The sequence below is a fragment of the Ochlerotatus camptorhynchus genome, unplaced genomic scaffold (assembly GCF_037179485.1).
Source record: "Ochlerotatus camptorhynchus isolate MF236.1 unplaced genomic scaffold, CSIRO-AGI_Acam_v1.1 ptg000361l, whole genome shotgun sequence".
Taxonomy (NCBI): Eukaryota; Metazoa; Arthropoda; class Insecta; order Diptera; family Culicidae; genus Ochlerotatus; species Ochlerotatus camptorhynchus.
The window spans coordinates 6,905,759-6,923,856 of NW_027040849.1; the positions used below are offsets into that span (position 1 = coordinate 6,905,759).

The window sequence follows — 18,098 nt, forward strand, 5'->3', positions numbered from 1 at the left end:
TAAGCTTAAAATGCGAAGAAGCATAAGAAAAAAAACGTATCACACAAAAAATCAGACGCAGACCCACATATCATGAATACATTAGTTTTCTTCTCTTTCCTAAATTCTGAATTTGAGCAATTTTGCCAGAATTCAAACACTTAAAAGAGTCAGATCTCACTATCGGTGGATAAATACAGGACTTACCGGAGTTATCACGAAAATATATTGCAAACAAAAAAAAAATCTTCAAACCCCGCAAACTTTGAGTCAAGTCATTGACGTCGTTAATAAAGGAAGAGACAAATGACAAAATAATCATACCGAAGAAACTGGATTGGTAGGTACCTCGCGCTAAATGAGAGATCTAGCATTAGCCATTTTTTTTTGCGAGGGATGTGGCTTTTTTATTGAAGGGGTATATTTAGAATGAGTATAAAGTTTGCTTGGTATTTAAAAAGCCAATGAAAAATGCCTTAAGCGATGGAAGGCAAGATGCTTCTCTCAAATACATTAATTTATGGAGGATCTTTCGAGATAAAATACCTTATGATCATTAGGATTTGCTGCTCCGATTAGAAGCCATCCTATACTAGAAACTCACTCATCGAAACGTTAAAGAAAAGAAACGAAAGAATCTATTTTCGGTCAGCTTCCTCCCAGCTCTCGATCTTCTTCCTCCTAGGCAAACTCATCAACCGCCGACGGTGGCCATCTACATAGTTGAGATGACGAAATTTTAAATTTCACTCTACGAGCTGCGACGCGTCAACAACTGATCCCGCACATTGCTCTGATCGAGCACCCGGTTGTGATGAAAGAACACTTTCTTCATTTTGCTTCTATTAGCAAGTACCTTTTTTGAATGGCTTACGTTGTCCTACTCGGTTGGTATAGGAACAATCCCGTCTTCGTCATCGGAACTGGTGAAAACAGTGCGAAAATATAATTTGGCCACATCTGAGGTTCGGCGCATTTACACGCGCCTGTGTTATAAATACAATTGTCAAACGAATGGATTAAACCAGTCAGACAGTGAGTGGACTTCCGCAAACAGTGCGACCGCAAACGGAGAAGAACCGAACGGTTTAAATTTTAGTTTATGTGAGATTCTGTGTGTAATTTAGTATTACATCGTCGGTGGAACGGACACTTTGGAAGCTGAAATAAGTGTGGACTGTCGTGTAAATTCCATTCCATCTTCTGAAAGAGGAAATGGTAATTTGTCTCCAGTGACAAAGTGGAAGAACGCAATCGTGACTTGAAAATTGAGTTGCTGTGGATTTGGATTAGTATTTTTTGTGTGGAGATGAGATTTAAATGCTGGAAAACGAGGATTGAAATGAAGCTGTGTGTGATCGTTGTAAGTGAGCCGAAAAAAATTCAAAATATATATCCAGTCAAATCAGTCGAATGTAACCCGCTGAGCGAAGAATAAAACAGCCAAATATGCTGTCAACAAATAACCCAAATGATTGTAATAAACTTTGGCTTCCCAACTAGAGGCACATTAATTTGGTCGTCTTTATGATCGGCCTCGTTCCGTTGATCCATGAGCTAGAGTGTGCCGGTGCCGAAAATGCGACACACCGGCTTTGACGTGAGTGACAGTAAGCGTCCACAAGCGACGAACCCTGCTTTCGATGGTTCATTTTCTTCTTCTTTGCTATGGCGGTGGTGGACGAAGAATAGATCGAATACCAACATTAGCGGGAATAGAGAGAAAATAGATACGAAAACGTTATGTGTGGTCATCGCGTGTTGTGTTCATAGATCAAAGAAGATGTAGGAAGACTGCACCACATCATATGAGTTTGGATGCTCAGGGGGATTGACTGGAAGAGTTTGTTTGTAGGCATTGCCAGACATTTATCATTCCAGTAAAAAATTTTGATCTCCATAATGAATGGTTATCTTGAAATTTGATATTTGATCTTGTTTTGGAATCTTGAACGTGAAATTTCTCTCATAATATATAAGAATCATGATAGATGACGGGCGGGTTTTATTCTCGCTCGTGTGGAGAATGTATTCTCCTGTTCATCGCGAGTATTGCCCGACGAATCAGGCACTGGTTCATCCTCCACATCATACACTTGTTGGAAGCTATCAGCCTAAAAAATATCCAATTTAAAAATATTGGTGTGTGAAAACAATTATCAGCATTTTATAGAAGGATACGTGACACGATTTCATGTTTTAATCATGATGCCAAAGCCCATGAAACAGTTACCTAAAAAAAACTGCTCATGCATAAACAGTAGAAAAACCCTTAAAACATTTGAATATTGGTTATAAATCAGCTGAAAATGAAGGTAACCTTAAAAGATAAACCAACTAACTGCATTAATTTGAATTTTGACATGATAACATTTAATTGATCAAAGCAACCGCTGAGTTTCGAAGTCAGCATTTGTTTTTATTCATTCGTAGATGGATGTTCATTTTCGCTTGTGTTGTTGTCAAAAATATTCTTCTTCATCTTGGTGGCGATTATTTTCAGTACCAAACGAAAATGATTATTATCATTTCACGCAAATATAGCGTTGTAGAAGGTGTTGTGTTGTTTTTCACACTCAGATTGATGGGAAAATATTATCTCATGTTGAATTGATCATAATATCGAGGTTTTTGCCTCTGGGATAAATAATTTTCAAAATAATATTTCTCCCAAAGTGATTTTATTTTTGCAAGTTAGGATCGCTTTGACAATGTTGGGGTGGATACTCAAGCATTGATGAATATTATCAAACACACATTCGTCGATGTTTAATGAACTCATTTTATTTTTCATTTCGCTCGTACATGACAACGAAAACAAAAGCAAAATTCATCTACACTGGGTTGAAGCGCTAGTCATTGCTTGTGATGGTAATTGATAACAACAGGCACTGATCCTGAAAAAAAACAGGAGTGTTAACAGTGTGTGTGTGTGTGTGTGTGTGTGAGTGTGTTCTAGTCTTGTAAAACGAACAATCATGCTGGTTATCATTTGATTTCCTCGAGGTGAACAATTTCGAGATGTCGAATGTGATTCTGTTCCCAAGTAACATTTTAAGTTTTAAGTTTTATGAAATACTACAAAGCAACTATAAAACAACATTCATAAAACCTTGGTCAAGGCTATTTTGTCATTAATGTATCCACCAAAACCTCATTAAACCTAGAATATGTCTAGTTGGCCCATCTTGGAGAAGGTTCTGAAGGGTGTATTCTCGAAGCTCTTCAAGATTGATTTACTGCAAAAGGTTGTATGACGAACGCATTGAGAACCATTTGAAAGCTACAATAAAAGCTATTTAGCACCAATAAAAACTCTTTCTGAGCCATTTCCCTAGCCGCTTGCTAAATCCACTAGGAAAGCATCAATCAAGATTGAAAAGGATTTATGAATCCGACCTTATCAAAATAATTAAAATAGAAACTGATGGTATAAAAATCTTGTTGAACATTCGAATTTATCACAATAGTTCTCTAAGCCACTTAACCTACTTTTATGTGCCTTGTTAAATGTTTTGTGAAATGTACGTGAACAAATTGAAAAAAATAAGTCCGCTCACGTAAAACTTCGGTTCGACTAATTATTTTACAGTGAAAAAAAAAAAATTATTCTCCAGATCGAGCTTGGCCGAGATTTTTTTTAATGAATTTCGCATTGAAATGTTTGCTTATTGCTAAATTTACCAAAATATAGTTATATGATTGAAAATCGAAGATTGTAAAAAAAACAAGCAAACTAATTGTAACATGGCGATGGGATAACAGTTGATTTTCACGGGTCATTTGTGAAAAAGTTGTTTTGATTTCAAGAAATCCTTAACGAATTCATAAGGTTTTAATATGGCTTTTATGAAGAAAACTTGCAAGCTGAATTGTATTTATCTAAATCCATTTTGCTTGATCCTAACCCGTTCAGATTTATGGCGGCAAACTTGCCTGCAAAAAGTTAAACGTCAAAGTTTGTTTATCTTTCGATAGTTGCGCTGTACGATTCAGCGTTCTTCCAGGCGGTTTTCTCCCGATGGTTTGTGAGCAGTTACTCAGATAGTTTGCGATACTGGTTTACAACATTTCGCATTTCGAACAGCTGAAAGCGCAATCGTTCCCGAAAAAGATCCCCTGAATGGTTACTGAAGTGCACCATCCAACGATGCAGGAGGGATGTACGCTTGAAAGAAATTGTTGAAGAGTTGTTTCTTTCGCCGAATAAAATAGCTGCTATGGATCGGAAACCAGCCAATCTCTAGCTAACAGCTTCAGTGGTTTGCTGCCGGTTGTTATTCCGATTGTCAACTATTCTCATTATCTGGAGAAGGCTGGTAGGGTAGAGAACTACTTCGGCCTAATCGCCCGTTTTGGGCCTATCGAGCAGAAAACTTCAAATAAATCCATTATTTCATAGTTAACAAGTCAATTATGCGTTTGGCACGATACTTTATTTAGTTAATAAGCTACCGATCGTAGTCAATGAGAACGCGTGATATGAAGGTTTGCACGCATTATTTCCAAAAACAAAAAAAAAGCGCTCTGACCGAATCAATTTTTATCTTCATCCGATAGGCCAAAGTGAATTCATTGGCGTTGCAATGGCGTTTCAATGCACTAGGCCGAGTATAGAATCCGTAGGCCGAGTTTGGCGTCAAGAAGTAGTGTTAGACTTTTGACAATATCTCAACGATTGGTTTCTCTTTATCAAATCTTACGGTACATACGGAAATGTAAATAAATTTGGAAGCCATCAGTAATAATAACATTCCGTTTGGTGCTAAACTACGCTAGATAAAGAAGGACTATGTGCGGGTTGTGCTTAATAGACCGAAAATGGGGTAGTTAACCCTATGTTTTTAATCTTTCGAAGGCCACGCTCACTTTACTCTTCTCCACCAGATGGTCAGTCGTTGATCCTCCATCTATTGTTCATTCCTATTTGAATAAGTGAACTGTTATTTGTGAGATATCGACGATATCAGTTAATTTATATTGACGTATACCTGGATTGTTAGACGAATAAAACATAAAACAATTATTTTTTCTTTGATTTGTTTTCCGTCGATCTTGTTTTCTGTTCTGAGCACCAATGCTACCGACGCTATGAAGGCAGCTCTCACACCTGGACCCTGAACGATGTTTAATGAAAGCCTGTCTAATATGTCGAAGACTTCACAATAGGGTATCATAAACAGGATGAGCTACCGGTGGATATGAAGATCGATCATCCGAGGAGGATGATTTGTATGACGCTATGTATTTAACCACCGTGCCTGTGGAACTGACCCATGTATACTATGATTTTCGATATTGTCGCTACCGGAAACGATAAGCAATTGTTTCAATCACGTTGGTTCCAAAAATGGATGACCCTGAGGGTGATCTAGTTATTGCTGTTGCTGGTTATGATCTCGGCGCTGCTATTTATCACCCACTTTAACAACTATTGCAGGGAATTAGACGAAGTACAGGCTGCAGTAGAGATCCGAGCAAAGTCCTATAGGTTTGACTTCCGGGATACGATCGTCTAGTCCGATGGATTTATTAAATTCATCCTAAAGCGAAGATCAGCGACTGTCAACAAAGTGCGAAACCTTAGCAACTATTGAAAAATCGTCAGCAAAAACAGTGATGCCGTTTTATAATATATTCTGTGTCATATTTGTCAATTTGTGGCTAGCGTGCCTAGCAGTGTGCCGTGATGTGTTTCGGCACAGTATGCAGAGTTTCTTCAACTCCAGCTCTGTTTTAATAGTTTTGGGATGTTTGCGAAGTTTCGTCTTCATAACTGCCCAGAATTTTTCGATTGGGCGAAGTTCCGGTAAATTTGGCAGGTTCATATCTTTTGGCACAAAATAGATTCCGTTGGCTCGGTACCTCTCCAACACGTTTCGAGCGTAGTGGCAGGTTGCTAGATCAGGCCAAAACAGAGTGCAGATCCTTTGTGCTTCCTTATGAATGCCAAGAGACGTTTCTTAATTCACTCATCAGTGTAAATTTTTAACTAATTCGTTTATTTGGAAGGCTCAATCGCGTTAGCTTTACGGATCCGGTAGTTCATTGTTCTTTGTTTGTAACAAAATTCACTTAATTCTATGTCTAGTAGGAGTTGGGTACATTGTCGAAGGATAGGATCAGGGGAGGAGCTTGGGGGTAAGGTTTCGTTGTCTCATCAGAGCGTTGTCGCCCTTCCGTGTAAATTGCACCGTTGGTTGTTCGGGAAGTGATGAAGGGAGCGCTTATTTCACCACATCCGCAAATCGCCTGCCTGATCAGGAACTTCTTTGAATATTTCGATAATTTCTACTGTCGAACCTCCTCTGGAACATCGAACTTAGACTTGGCAACGAAATATTATTGCCAAGGAAGTTGACGGAAGTCGGCCTTGACGGAACTTTCGTCATCCATCACGATGCCACACAATTTGGTGAGCAACTTCGTGTAAAGTTTCCGGCTTGTGGCTTTTGCACCTTGTGAAAATGTATACTTCATGGTTTTCTGCACAAAACCGACTGACACCTTGGACTTTTTAGCGACATCTCGAATTGACATGTTTGGTTCATGAACTGTTGCACCACTTTCCTGGCCATTTTACTGTCTATTGAACCACTTTTACGACCACTCCCTTCCTTCATTCCGGCACTCAGACGCTCCTTGAAGGTTCTTATCACACGAGACACACAAACAGATGTAAATGACAAATTGAATTCCCTGAATAATGCACTATTGTCACACATAAACCATTATGCGCCTTTAACCAGAAAACTGGTAAGAGACCCTTCAACCTAATGGCTTAACCAACATGTCCACAGGATGTTCAAAAATCGTTCAGAAGCATATGACTGTTGGAAACGCGATAAAAATAATGCTAAAATAGGCACAATTTTGCTAAGCTACGCAACATAACTAACCGTACGGTTAAAAACACTAAACGTGAATACTTTGCTTCTCAACTTAGTGCATTTCTTCCTGCTAAAAAACTTTGGAATAATATTAAGCGACTCGGGCTCAAAGATTCAAATACGAATGTTGGTGGTGGCGATGTCACTGCTGATTCATTGAATTATTATTTTGTTTCACATTTTGTCCCATCATCGTTTATTGAAACTGAGCAAGTTGATGAAATTTCTGCTAATTTTTTATTCAGAGGTATTACTAGTAACGATATTTTGGAAGAGTTTGCGTCTGCTTCATGTGATTCTGTGGGTACTGATTTCATTCCTCTAAATATTTTGAAAGTGTCTTTACGTGTCACTCTACCTTACATCACAGACTTATTTAATTTTTGTATAACCACTTCAGAATTTTTTGCATTTCTTCCGAATCGGGCTCGCAGGCAGCAATTTGTGCGCTTGTGGTAGTGGCTATCACGATATCGACCACGTGCTTTGGTCATGCACCCTACATTGTGTTGCTAGATCCGAGTTATCCGCATCCCTCAGGGCCCGAGGAAAACAACCTATGCGGCCCGTTAGAGACATCTTGGCGAGCCGAGATCTCGAATACTTTAATTTAATTTATGTGTTTTTAAAACGGATAGATCTGAGGATTTAGTAGTTAGTGTTATCTTGTGTTCTCCCAAGTTGTTAGCTGCCCATCGGTGTACCCCCATGTTTGTCTTTTTCATCAGTTGGTCGCTTAGTTCGAGATCAAGAGCACATTGCTCTCCAAACCTTGTGTTCTCAATCCCTACCCTGCCATCCATTTGTTAAAATTTGTTACCCCTAACCTCGAGATAGCCGCGAGTAATCGGCCCCCGCTTTACTAACGTTAGTTTTAAGAAATTTTGTAATCTAAACAATGAATATCGGCTCCGCAAAGCTACGGCAAATGAGCCTGGAAAAATAAACGCATTAAAAAAAAAAACTTCAGAATTTCTATGTTCATGGAAAGTGGCTAAGATTGTTCCTATTAGTAAGATTGACAGTCCAGCTACAGAAAAGGATTATCTACCTATTAGCATACTTTGTGCTCTGTCGAAATTTTTTGAATCAATTCTATCCAAACAACTAAACGAATATCTTAATAATCATAATCTGCTAATCTGTTCTTTACAATCTGGTTATCGTAAGAACTGCAGCACGATTACAGCTTTATAAAAATTGAAGACGATTTAAGAAATGCTCTTGATAACAGAATGTTAACCATGATGGCGCTCTTAGATTTCAGCAAAGTTTTTGATTCATTTGATCATCGGAAACTCTGCAATAAACTCGCTAGTTGTTTTAAAATTGGTCAGTGAATTTAATTGAATCATATTTGGCTAGCCGATCACAGTATGTTGAATTTAATAACATGCAATCTAATTACGTACATGTTCTACTCAGGGGTTCCTCAGGGATCCATCCTGGGACCCCTAATTTTTTCTATGTTCATCAATGATATGCCCAACGTTTTATTAAATTGTAAATTTCACTTATATGCAGATGACTGTCAACTATACATCTCTGGCATATTGAATAATATTTCTGAAACTATATCATTATTAAATAGTGATATAGAAAATATCTTTAAATGGTGTGAAACTAATGGTCTTATTTTGAACAGGGCAAAAACACAAACTATTATTTTTAGATCAAAACGAACTGGTATTCAGGATATCCCATTAGTTAAAGTGGGTGGTGATATCATTATGTATTCTGACACAATTAAAAATCTTGGTATTGTAATGGTTTGTAACCTCAACTTATTTATTTCCATTTCGTCAAGCCAGTGTAGACTACATACAATGATTATTACAATGTTTACTTACATACTATGCATTATTTCTATTCTGTTTTAGCTTAGTTTTTATTTGCTGCTTGGACATAGTGATGTCAATAGTTCCGCAATGCAAATTATATAGGCACATCATTCGATTTATTGGGCTATTCTTTGCATAGTTTGTTATGTACGATTTTTCTGAAAATAAATTCCGTGTTCTAAGATATCGACAAGGTGTGTAAAAGTTTAATTGTGCGAGAATTTCTGCCGAATCTATGCGCATTGAAATAATGTCGTTGATGAAGAAAAGCATTGCAAATTGGCGGCGCTCCTTAAGTGTTTGTATATTGATGAGCATGCAGCGCGCTTCATAAGATGGTAATGGAAATGCAGTCCAATTCAATTTACGTAAATCATATAAAAGGAATTGTTTTTGGACAGATTCTATGCGTTCTTCGTGTATGGAAATGTATGGATTCCATACTAGGTGGCAGTATTCCAGAATTGGCCTTACATATGTGGTATATAATAGCTTAATAGTGTATGGGTCTTCGAAATTATGACTGAACCTTTTGATGAAGCCTAGCATTCTGTTTGCTTTACTAATGATAGTATTATAATGTTCTATAAAAGTTAGTTTGGAGTCTAGGATTACACCTAGATCTCTTACAATTTTGCTTTTTTCTACTATTTGGTTGCCTAATGATATTTCAATATGCGGTGTTTCAATTTTTCTGCTAAACACTATTGCAGTACATTTTTTTACGTTCAGTTGAAGTAGACTTTTACTACACCAGGTGTGGAATATATTGATTTCATTCTGGAATTCTTCTGCATCGCTAGAATTACTTATTTCCATAAAGAGCTTCATGTCGTCTGCATATACAAGCAATTTTATTTTTTTAAGTATGTAGGAAATGTCGTTTATGTACAAAATAAAAAGAAGTGGGCCTAAATGAGAACCCTGGGGTACCCCAGAGGTGACTGAAATTGGTTCTGAAAGTTTATTTTGAAAGCGGACTATTTGTTTACGATGTTTTAGGTATGATTGAAGCCAATTCAAAAGTCCAGGCTCCATTCCTATTTTCTGCAATTTGAGGATTAATAATGGTATGTCGATGCGGTCAAATGCTTTACTGAAGTCGGTGTATAGCGCTTCAACGTGCTTGCCACTGTCCAACGCTTTAATAATGAAAGATACATATTCTAGAAGATTAGAGGTAGTTAAGCGACCTTTAAAAAAGCCGTGCTGTTTACTTGTACAGCTCGGACTCGATTATCCGTAGGCTCGATTATCCGGAGACTCGATTATCCGGTGTTCGATTATCCGGAATTTTAGACTCGATTATCCGGAGTATTTTTTTTTTGCGTTTTTTTTTTAGTTTTAATGCAGACATATGAAATAATATAGTATTCAAATATAAAATATGATTATTTTAACAATATTGGATGTAGCTAAGAGGGCTGAAAGAGGGGTTGTTTTGTATATTGATATAAAAATCAAACATTTACATTCTGTGAATCAATTATTTTCTCTAGAACATTTCTACGCACTTCTCGCAGCAGGAACTGTGTTTCCAATGGAAGTCCGGTTTCCTTTGTCCAAGTAATTACTTGATCGATTCCCGATTCTTCATCCACATCAACCTGGTGTGGTTCCAAAACTGATGAAGCATTTGCTCCCTCGACAGTTGAAAACGTATTTTCGCCATCGTAGAACGATGTGTTCGGGTGCAAAACGATGTTCACAATATCATCGTCGTTCAGGACGTCAAACTCCACGTCCTCTTCGTGTACGGTATTGTCCTGGTCCATCAATTTCTGCTGAATCGAAAGTAAGCGTTCTCGTACAACCGCCAACAGGATGCCAACTTCATTATCGAATTCTGGTTCTGTGTACAGAATTTTCCATGACTTAGCAATGGAATCAGCCGGTACCAAGCCGTCCCAAGCCTCGGCTACCCAAAACATAGTATCCTTGATGTTGATTCTCTTGACCATGTCATCGAATTCTCCTTGGCGTCCAAGAACATCACGCATAAGCTTTTGCTTGTAGTTGGACTTGACCATCTGGATGACGTTTTGGTCCATTGGCTGCAACAAGGCTGTTGTGTTTGGTGGTAGGAAGATCGTAGAGATTGCTCCATCTGCAGTTCTAAGCTCGTCGGCGCTGCAATGTGCGGAACAGTTGTCCAACACTAAGACGGCCCTTACCGGCAGTTTAGCACCTTTCAAAAATGCCGTTACCTTAGGAACAAACTCCTTAAAAATCCAATCCTTAAATAACTGCCGGGTCATCTAGGCATTTTTTGACGAGGCATAGTATACGGGCAGCTCATGGACGTTCTTCAATGCTCTTGGTCGTTTTGACTTTCCAATCATCATAAGCGGAAGTTTGAATGAACCATCGGCATTTGCGCAAGGCATAAACGTCACACGCTCCTTGTTCCCCTTTCTTCCTGGAGCTAATGATTCGTCCATTGTGACATATGTTGACGAAGGAGTACATTTGAAATGAAGTCCGCTCTTGTCTGCGTTGAAAATCTGGCTGGGAGATAGGTGCCTAACGATGGTTGCAAAATGTTCAATGTACGAATCAACGGTTGCAGCATTGTTAGAAAGTTTTTCTCCCGTTATTTTCAGAAACCTGATGTTGTGTCGTTTTATGAAATTCACGATGTATCCACGGCTCCCTTTGAACTTCTCATCGTTGTACAACTTTCCGTACAGTTTCGCTGCCTGAACCATCAACATATCCTGGCTAACAGGGATATGGCATTCACGTTTCTGAAGAAACCAAATGTACAGAGCTTCGTCGAGTAGAGGATATTTAGCCCTTTTGAAGGTTTTCCTTTTGTTTACAGATTATGAATTCATATGAGAACATGTGCATCGCATAAATTTCAAAAGGCTTACCCATCCGAAGTTGACGCTGTGCGATCTGTTCCATGATTTTCAGCTTCTTCTTCTTTAGGTCGTATGCAGTCGATTCAGCGATGTTATACTTCCGCCTTATTTCGATCATAGGTTGCCCTCAAATGTAGTGTGTTGCTTTTTCTCGTAACGTTTTAAAACAATTCAATATGATTAAGGGACCATAACAAAATGCTCTAGAGGAAATGCGAGTTCTTCAGAAAGGTTTTTCAAAAATATGGGTGCGATGCCGTTAGGTCCAGACCCTTTCGACGCGTTTAAGTTTTTTAGTGCATTGAGGACTTCATGTTGAGAAAGTTGGTGGACAGAGATGTTTTTAGAAATTTCAGGAATGAATGCAAAGAAATCGCGGTCACGATCTTCTTCGGAAAATGTGGTGCATACTTCTTGGAAGAAATTTGCAAAGATATTGCAAATTTCAGAAGAATTCTCACCTACAATTGCATCAAAATTCATTCGCGAAGGAAAATTGCTGCTTTTTAATTTCGTGTTTACATAATTAAAAAAGTTATTAGGACATGATTTGACTTCATTTTCGGCTTTGCGGTTATAGTCCTCATATGCAGAGTTGATGGCTGTATTTAATTGGATGCATAAGTTGTGATAGTTTCGCAAATTGGTTTCAGTTTTTTCATTTTTGTATAGTTTATGAGCTTTCTGTTTTTTATTCTTCAAATTTTTCAGTTGTGGATTGAACCATGCGGGTAGTTTATTGTTTTGTGTTCGTCTTCTTTTTTTGATGGTACAGTTTCTAAAATTAGGCTTTAAAGAATTGAGTGAAATTTTTCTACTTCAGTATCGACATTTCCTTCAATACTTATTAAATTTTGCCAATTTATTGTACATAGTCTACGTTTGGCTTGTTCTTAATTTGCTTTATGGTATTCCGGCACTTCCTCGTATTCCCAGTCGCTGGAGGAAGAAGAATTTTGTACGAAGATTGAGTATTCAATTGCTGTGTGAAACACTTCATTTTTCCATAAAGGTGTTAATGATGTATCCACCAGAAATCTTCAGTACAATTTGTAAATATGTTATGAGTTTTGTTGATTTTTTACATGGTTTATTTGATTAAGACCAGAATAAGACATTTTGTCGAATAACTGGAATGCTCAAGTCAATGCTGTGTGCAGCAAAGTTTATTGTACGCTTCACTCCCTAGTTTTGTTACGTCACTCCACGCCTCAACATATCAGACTTCAGCTGGCTAGATCCTTGATCGTTCCGTTATTTTTGTACGGGGATATTATCTTTAGTTTAACTTTTAAGACAAATACAAAGAAATTAAACTTGGTATTAAATGCCGTTACCAGATACGTATACGACCTGCGGAAATACGACCACACTTCTAACTTTTCTAATTTATTACTCGGTTACGATTTCGTCAACTACATGAAACTTAGAATGTGTATTCAAACTTTTAAAATTTTAAACGAAAGTCCGATATATCTTCGAAACTTCTTTATTAACTCACAATCTTCTAGGTTAAGTATTTTAATTATTCCAAAATGCTTGACACATTTTTTTAAGTGAATCGATGCGCTATCGTTCGATTCGATTATGGAATGAACTACCGAGGGATTGCCTGACAGCAAGAAGTTTAACAACATTCAAAAACTTATGCAGCAACTACTTCAGTTAGGTTAATAGGTACATCGGTAGTGCAATAGTAGCATATACTCTGAAAATCATTAGTAGATTACTTGTGCTATTATTCTTGTATTGTATAAATAAATAAAAAAAAAACGCTCAGAAAAAATCATGTAAATTTAGGTGCTCTGAGACTGACATATATGAGCGTCAATTTTGACATAAAACTGAATCATAATAGATTTCTAATAGATAATAGAAATTTGAGTCATAACAGACGTGAAATTCAGCTCAATCAAACGTACTTTTTATTTATTTATTTATTTATTATTTTGATTGTAAGTGCACAACATTTTTCCCGGCAATTTTTTGTTTCGACGACATGACTGGAACTACAGTATAAATTACTCATACGGTTCAAAAGTTACAGAAGATTTTTGGTGTGCCATTTTTATCGAATACATCATTTAGTCTCTAGGAGGTCCATAATTATTAGCTAATTTCAATGGATAAATAATTTTTGAAAAAACTTGTGATTAACTAGCCAATGACTAAACATTACATTGATAAAGAATTATATTAAAATTGTTTAGACAAAGCATCATCATAAATAACTGTTATGCCTTAGTGGAAGCGATGATGGCAGGTAAAAAAACACCACAGCTTGCTGAGTACGCTACTGCAAATAGACAGTCCTATGTAAATTTTCCATGGTATGCTGTGGTCTGTTCTAGAAAATCCATCTCATCTTCATCAAACCAAGATCGGCCGAGTGTTGTCTGCTGAAACATGTATCTGCATTTGGTAGAAGATTGTACAATATCTTAATTAACTAATACGTAACTTTTCTTTTAATTTTAAATTTTTTATTTGTTCCAAATTCAAAATAATAAAATTTCATTTTAATCTTGGTGCTCCAGCTACTACAGCAACTTACCAGCCTTAATTGTGTGATATACATATCTAAGTGTTTACATTCACACTTCGAAATAAGAGATGAAAAAAGATGAGACGTAAACAAAAATGTCGTGTGTTTTAAGTGCTCCGGGACTGAAAAGTTCGTTGCTCGACGAAAAGTACGTTTGATTGAGCTATATTTCACGTCTGTTATGACTCAAATTTATGTCAAAATTGACGAATTTTTCAAGATGTGTTGTTTTTTTCTTTGGTAATTCAGTATTTTAAAGGTTTTTTATGCCTGCATGGAAGTATAACTAATACGTAGCTTATTTTACGCTCCATAAGAAGGACTAACTGAGCCATTTTTTATAAGCATTCTAATGAAGGCTTCATACCAAAACCAAACACAATGTACACCTTTATCCAGCTGAGATGCTATCACCATGCTTCTACGATATTTGCACACCTCTGGGTTTCTGTTTCTAGGTCAAACAATGTCTAAATATCTTTTACAATCTCAACTTGACGATTATATAGCGCTCACTTAGCGGTCCAATTTATCTACATAAACCCGTGCTAACCATTTTGAGCAGTGACCCATTTATTGACTTTTTGTGTACCGTTTGTGCGACAGGTTTCTCTCTCCTCTCGCTTTCGCCACAATAAGCCCGCTGTCGGGATAAAATCTCGTCAATTGGTCACACGTATTCACTCCAAATTCCTTTCCTCCAACCTCACCCATCACCTCCATTCCGATCCTAGAATCTACGAACAAATCCCGCCTGTCAATTAAACAATCCAAACCCACACCGGGGCCATTAACCCCAAAATCAAACCACACTCATCCTGGTGGTGGTAGCTCTTTTAATGTGTCTCATTAAAGCGTTCTCTCCCGCTGAGTCAGAGGACCTCTGGCAGCAGCTGGGGATGCACACATTACATACCTACACTTAAATCCCGCTGCGATATTGCCGGCTACCACACAAAGAGAGCTGGTATAATACCGATCCCCGGTGGGTGGACGGCGCTTGCAGTCCGCGAGTTCGAATGCGATGCGATACGATGGATCGGACGTCCGTCCATCCGTCCATCCAGGTGCCATAATATTTACGCGATAATTCGGTCATACACGTTCACACGGGAGGGAGGAACGAAAAAGGAACGGAACCGCCCACCAGGTCGTCCGAAGACGACGGTGAGAAAGGAACATCGTGCAGCGGGTTTTTGTTTGCAAGCAATTGGTTCTGGAGATTGTTTGTAATTGTCTGTTTTTGACATCATCTTGAGCGACTCTACAGAGTGATCGGTGATGCCACGGAGATGAGAGGTGATCTGCCGATGCCGAAGCGAATTCGTTGAATGGGATTTGGTGAAGCGATTTTGTTTGCCAAACAATGTGTTTAATGCATCGAGATCTTGAGAGTGTAATTGAAACTGAAATATATATACCAATTGAGAATTTGTTGACTTTCGTTGTATGTTGAATGTTGAAGAACGTTGTTGATATTGTTGGTAGTAAGGTATAACATCTCTGATCACGCCTTCCTTCGGAAGGGAAGTAAAGTCGTTCGTCCCCGGTTCATGAGTTGATGGGTCGATAGTTAGGGTCCAGGTGTTGGAGCTGCCTCCCTGGCGTCTGTAGTAGTGGTGCTCAGGACGGAAAACAAGATCGACGGAAAACAAATCAAGGAGGTCTTTTTACGCTTCATGAAGTACCCTACCACCCTAAAATGCTTATTGATTGCATGATTTTGTATGTATTCCATTGCAGCCATTCTGCATATTGGGTAGTATGACTAAACTAGTTCAATTTTTTCCCCATAAGAAATTCAATGCGAGACTTTACTCCTTTTATTCATACGGCATATAGTGTGGTAAGCACAATTACAGTTTGTGCATAGGAAAGTCGAGAAAATGTCTACCCCGAAAAGTAATCGAATCCACTGCCTCCGGCATGGTGTAATTTAATCAGGAAATATCACTTCGATCTGAATTACTCTTAAATATCAAGATGGATTTGATTGAATTTATTTTGGATGGCCCTTTTATTCCTTATCGGTATAAATTTTAATTCGATGATGCACTCAACATGCCATTTCGTTTCGTTGCATTTTCCAGACCTTCTTCGCGCTGACGATCGCCTGCACGTATGCTGGCAGCATCAACTCCTCCATCGTTAGCAACATCAACAGCAGCAGCAACGACATCAGCGAGCAACATCGTCCGGCAAAACATCGCACGGCACGACTTGTACGCGAGTTCCCATCCAACATCGGCCAGCGGCTGCAATCGATCGAGTACCCATCGTACAACATTCCCAATCCATACGGTTAGTTGGTGATTGCAATGCCGAGGAGGCTAGTGCATCAAAAGACGAACCCGAACCGATGACGTCTGTGATATTTTCGTATTATTTTTCAGGACCCGGAACGTATGCTTTTGGATATGAAATCGAGGATCCTCAAACGGGCAACGTTCAGTTTCGTGATGAGGAAAAGTTTCCGAATGGAACCGTCCGGGGTGCATATGGCTACATGCAACTGGATGGGAGCGTGGTGATCACACGTTTCTACGCGGATTTATTTGGATATCAGTAATGTCTCATTGAAATATTGTTTAGTTTTGTTTTAATAAGATACACTTTTATTTCAGTGCCAATACCGAAATCAGACAATCGGATGGGCAACTTATCTCATCGTTCCCTGGAAGATCTCCAACTTCGGTCAACCGAAATCCATCCAACAACATCCCAGCAACTTACAATCCGGCCCTAAACGCAGACTACATCGACCCCCAGTACAGTGCAGCCATTCTAGGCCATATCAAGAATCAACAGTTCAACCCAACGCAAGGTCTAATGCAGTACCCTAACGGGATTTCACCTTCACAACCATTCCAAGTTCAAGATGCCCCCATTTCCCCAATGCCATTGCTCCCGTACCAAGCCCCAGCCAATGGAAACATCTTTTCGAATTTCTTCAACCAGTTCCCCTCGAATCTGAGCCCTTCAAATTTGTACAACAATCTTCAATCGACCTTCCCGAACATCATACCTCAACAGAACCCGCTGAATACGTTAGCTACCAACGTCCAAAATGGTTTCCAGCAATTCACTCAGAACAATCCGTTCGGAAATTTCGTCAGCAATGCTCAGTCTCAACTGCAGCAGTTGGTGCCGCAGAATAATCCCCTGGCCGGTTGGTTCAACGGAAATCGTTTGGGACAACTGCAGCAACAGCAGCAGCTGCAACAACAACAGCAGCAGCAGCAGCAGCAGCAGCAGCAGCAGCTCTTCCTACAGCAGCAACCCGGAGCCGGACTGGTTCTTGGCGATACGGGACTGACCTCAGGCTACTTGAACGGACAAAGGATACCGACGACGAAGCGCAGACGTATCATCCCCACCACCAAGAGGAGGAGACATGGTCTCAAGACGCGGATCGGAGCGGAAGACGATTGGTTGGACGAGTTTTTGGAGAGCCGTAAGCGGGAGATGATCTACGGGTTGACGACCACTCCGAAGACAGTTTCGACGGCGACCGTGCCCATCAAGGCCAGTGGAGTACCTACCTGAGGTGGTGGCTGCTATGGTTCTTGTGCGGTTATTTATTCGAATATTTATTATTTATGAATATTTATTACATGGATTATTTATTATAAATTTAGATGATTAGAATAAAATTGTACGATGCAAGAAATTTGAAAAATTATTTATATTTGTTGATGCCCTATGATGTTTGGATTTTTTCCACGAGACCGTTCAATTATAAGATATCTCGTTGGTCTTTCAGGCAGTAATTACAGCTAGTTATTAACCAACCCTCCCCCGCCTTGCCTAAATACATGCGCTCCCTTTAAGGAGAGGCCATAATTGTGTGTAATTTAGGAATGTACACACAATCTAGTTCGCTTTAATTTTGACTGCTAAAAAACATTCTGCAATCAGCAAACTACTAATTCATAAAGATCTTTTAACTTTTTCAAAGTCTAGACTTCTCTGAAGT

At 38.8% G+C, this 18,098-nt stretch overlaps 1 protein-coding gene across 1 annotated transcript; it reads left to right on the forward strand.

Annotated features, from left to right (window-relative positions):
- Positions 1–1,290: 1,290 nt before the first annotated feature.
- Positions 1,291–17,668, forward strand: LOC135709589 (TPR-containing protein DDB_G0280363-like). The gene is made up of 4 exons (XM_065231981.1): positions 1,291–1,342; positions 16,213–16,423; positions 16,516–16,687; positions 16,747–17,668. Exons 1-4 carry the CDS (start codon positions 1,322–1,324, stop codon positions 17,666–17,668), a joined length of 1,326 nt encoding a protein of 441 aa, XP_065088053.1. The 5' UTR covers positions 1,291–1,321.
- The last annotated feature ends 430 nt before the right edge of the window (positions 17,669–18,098 follow it).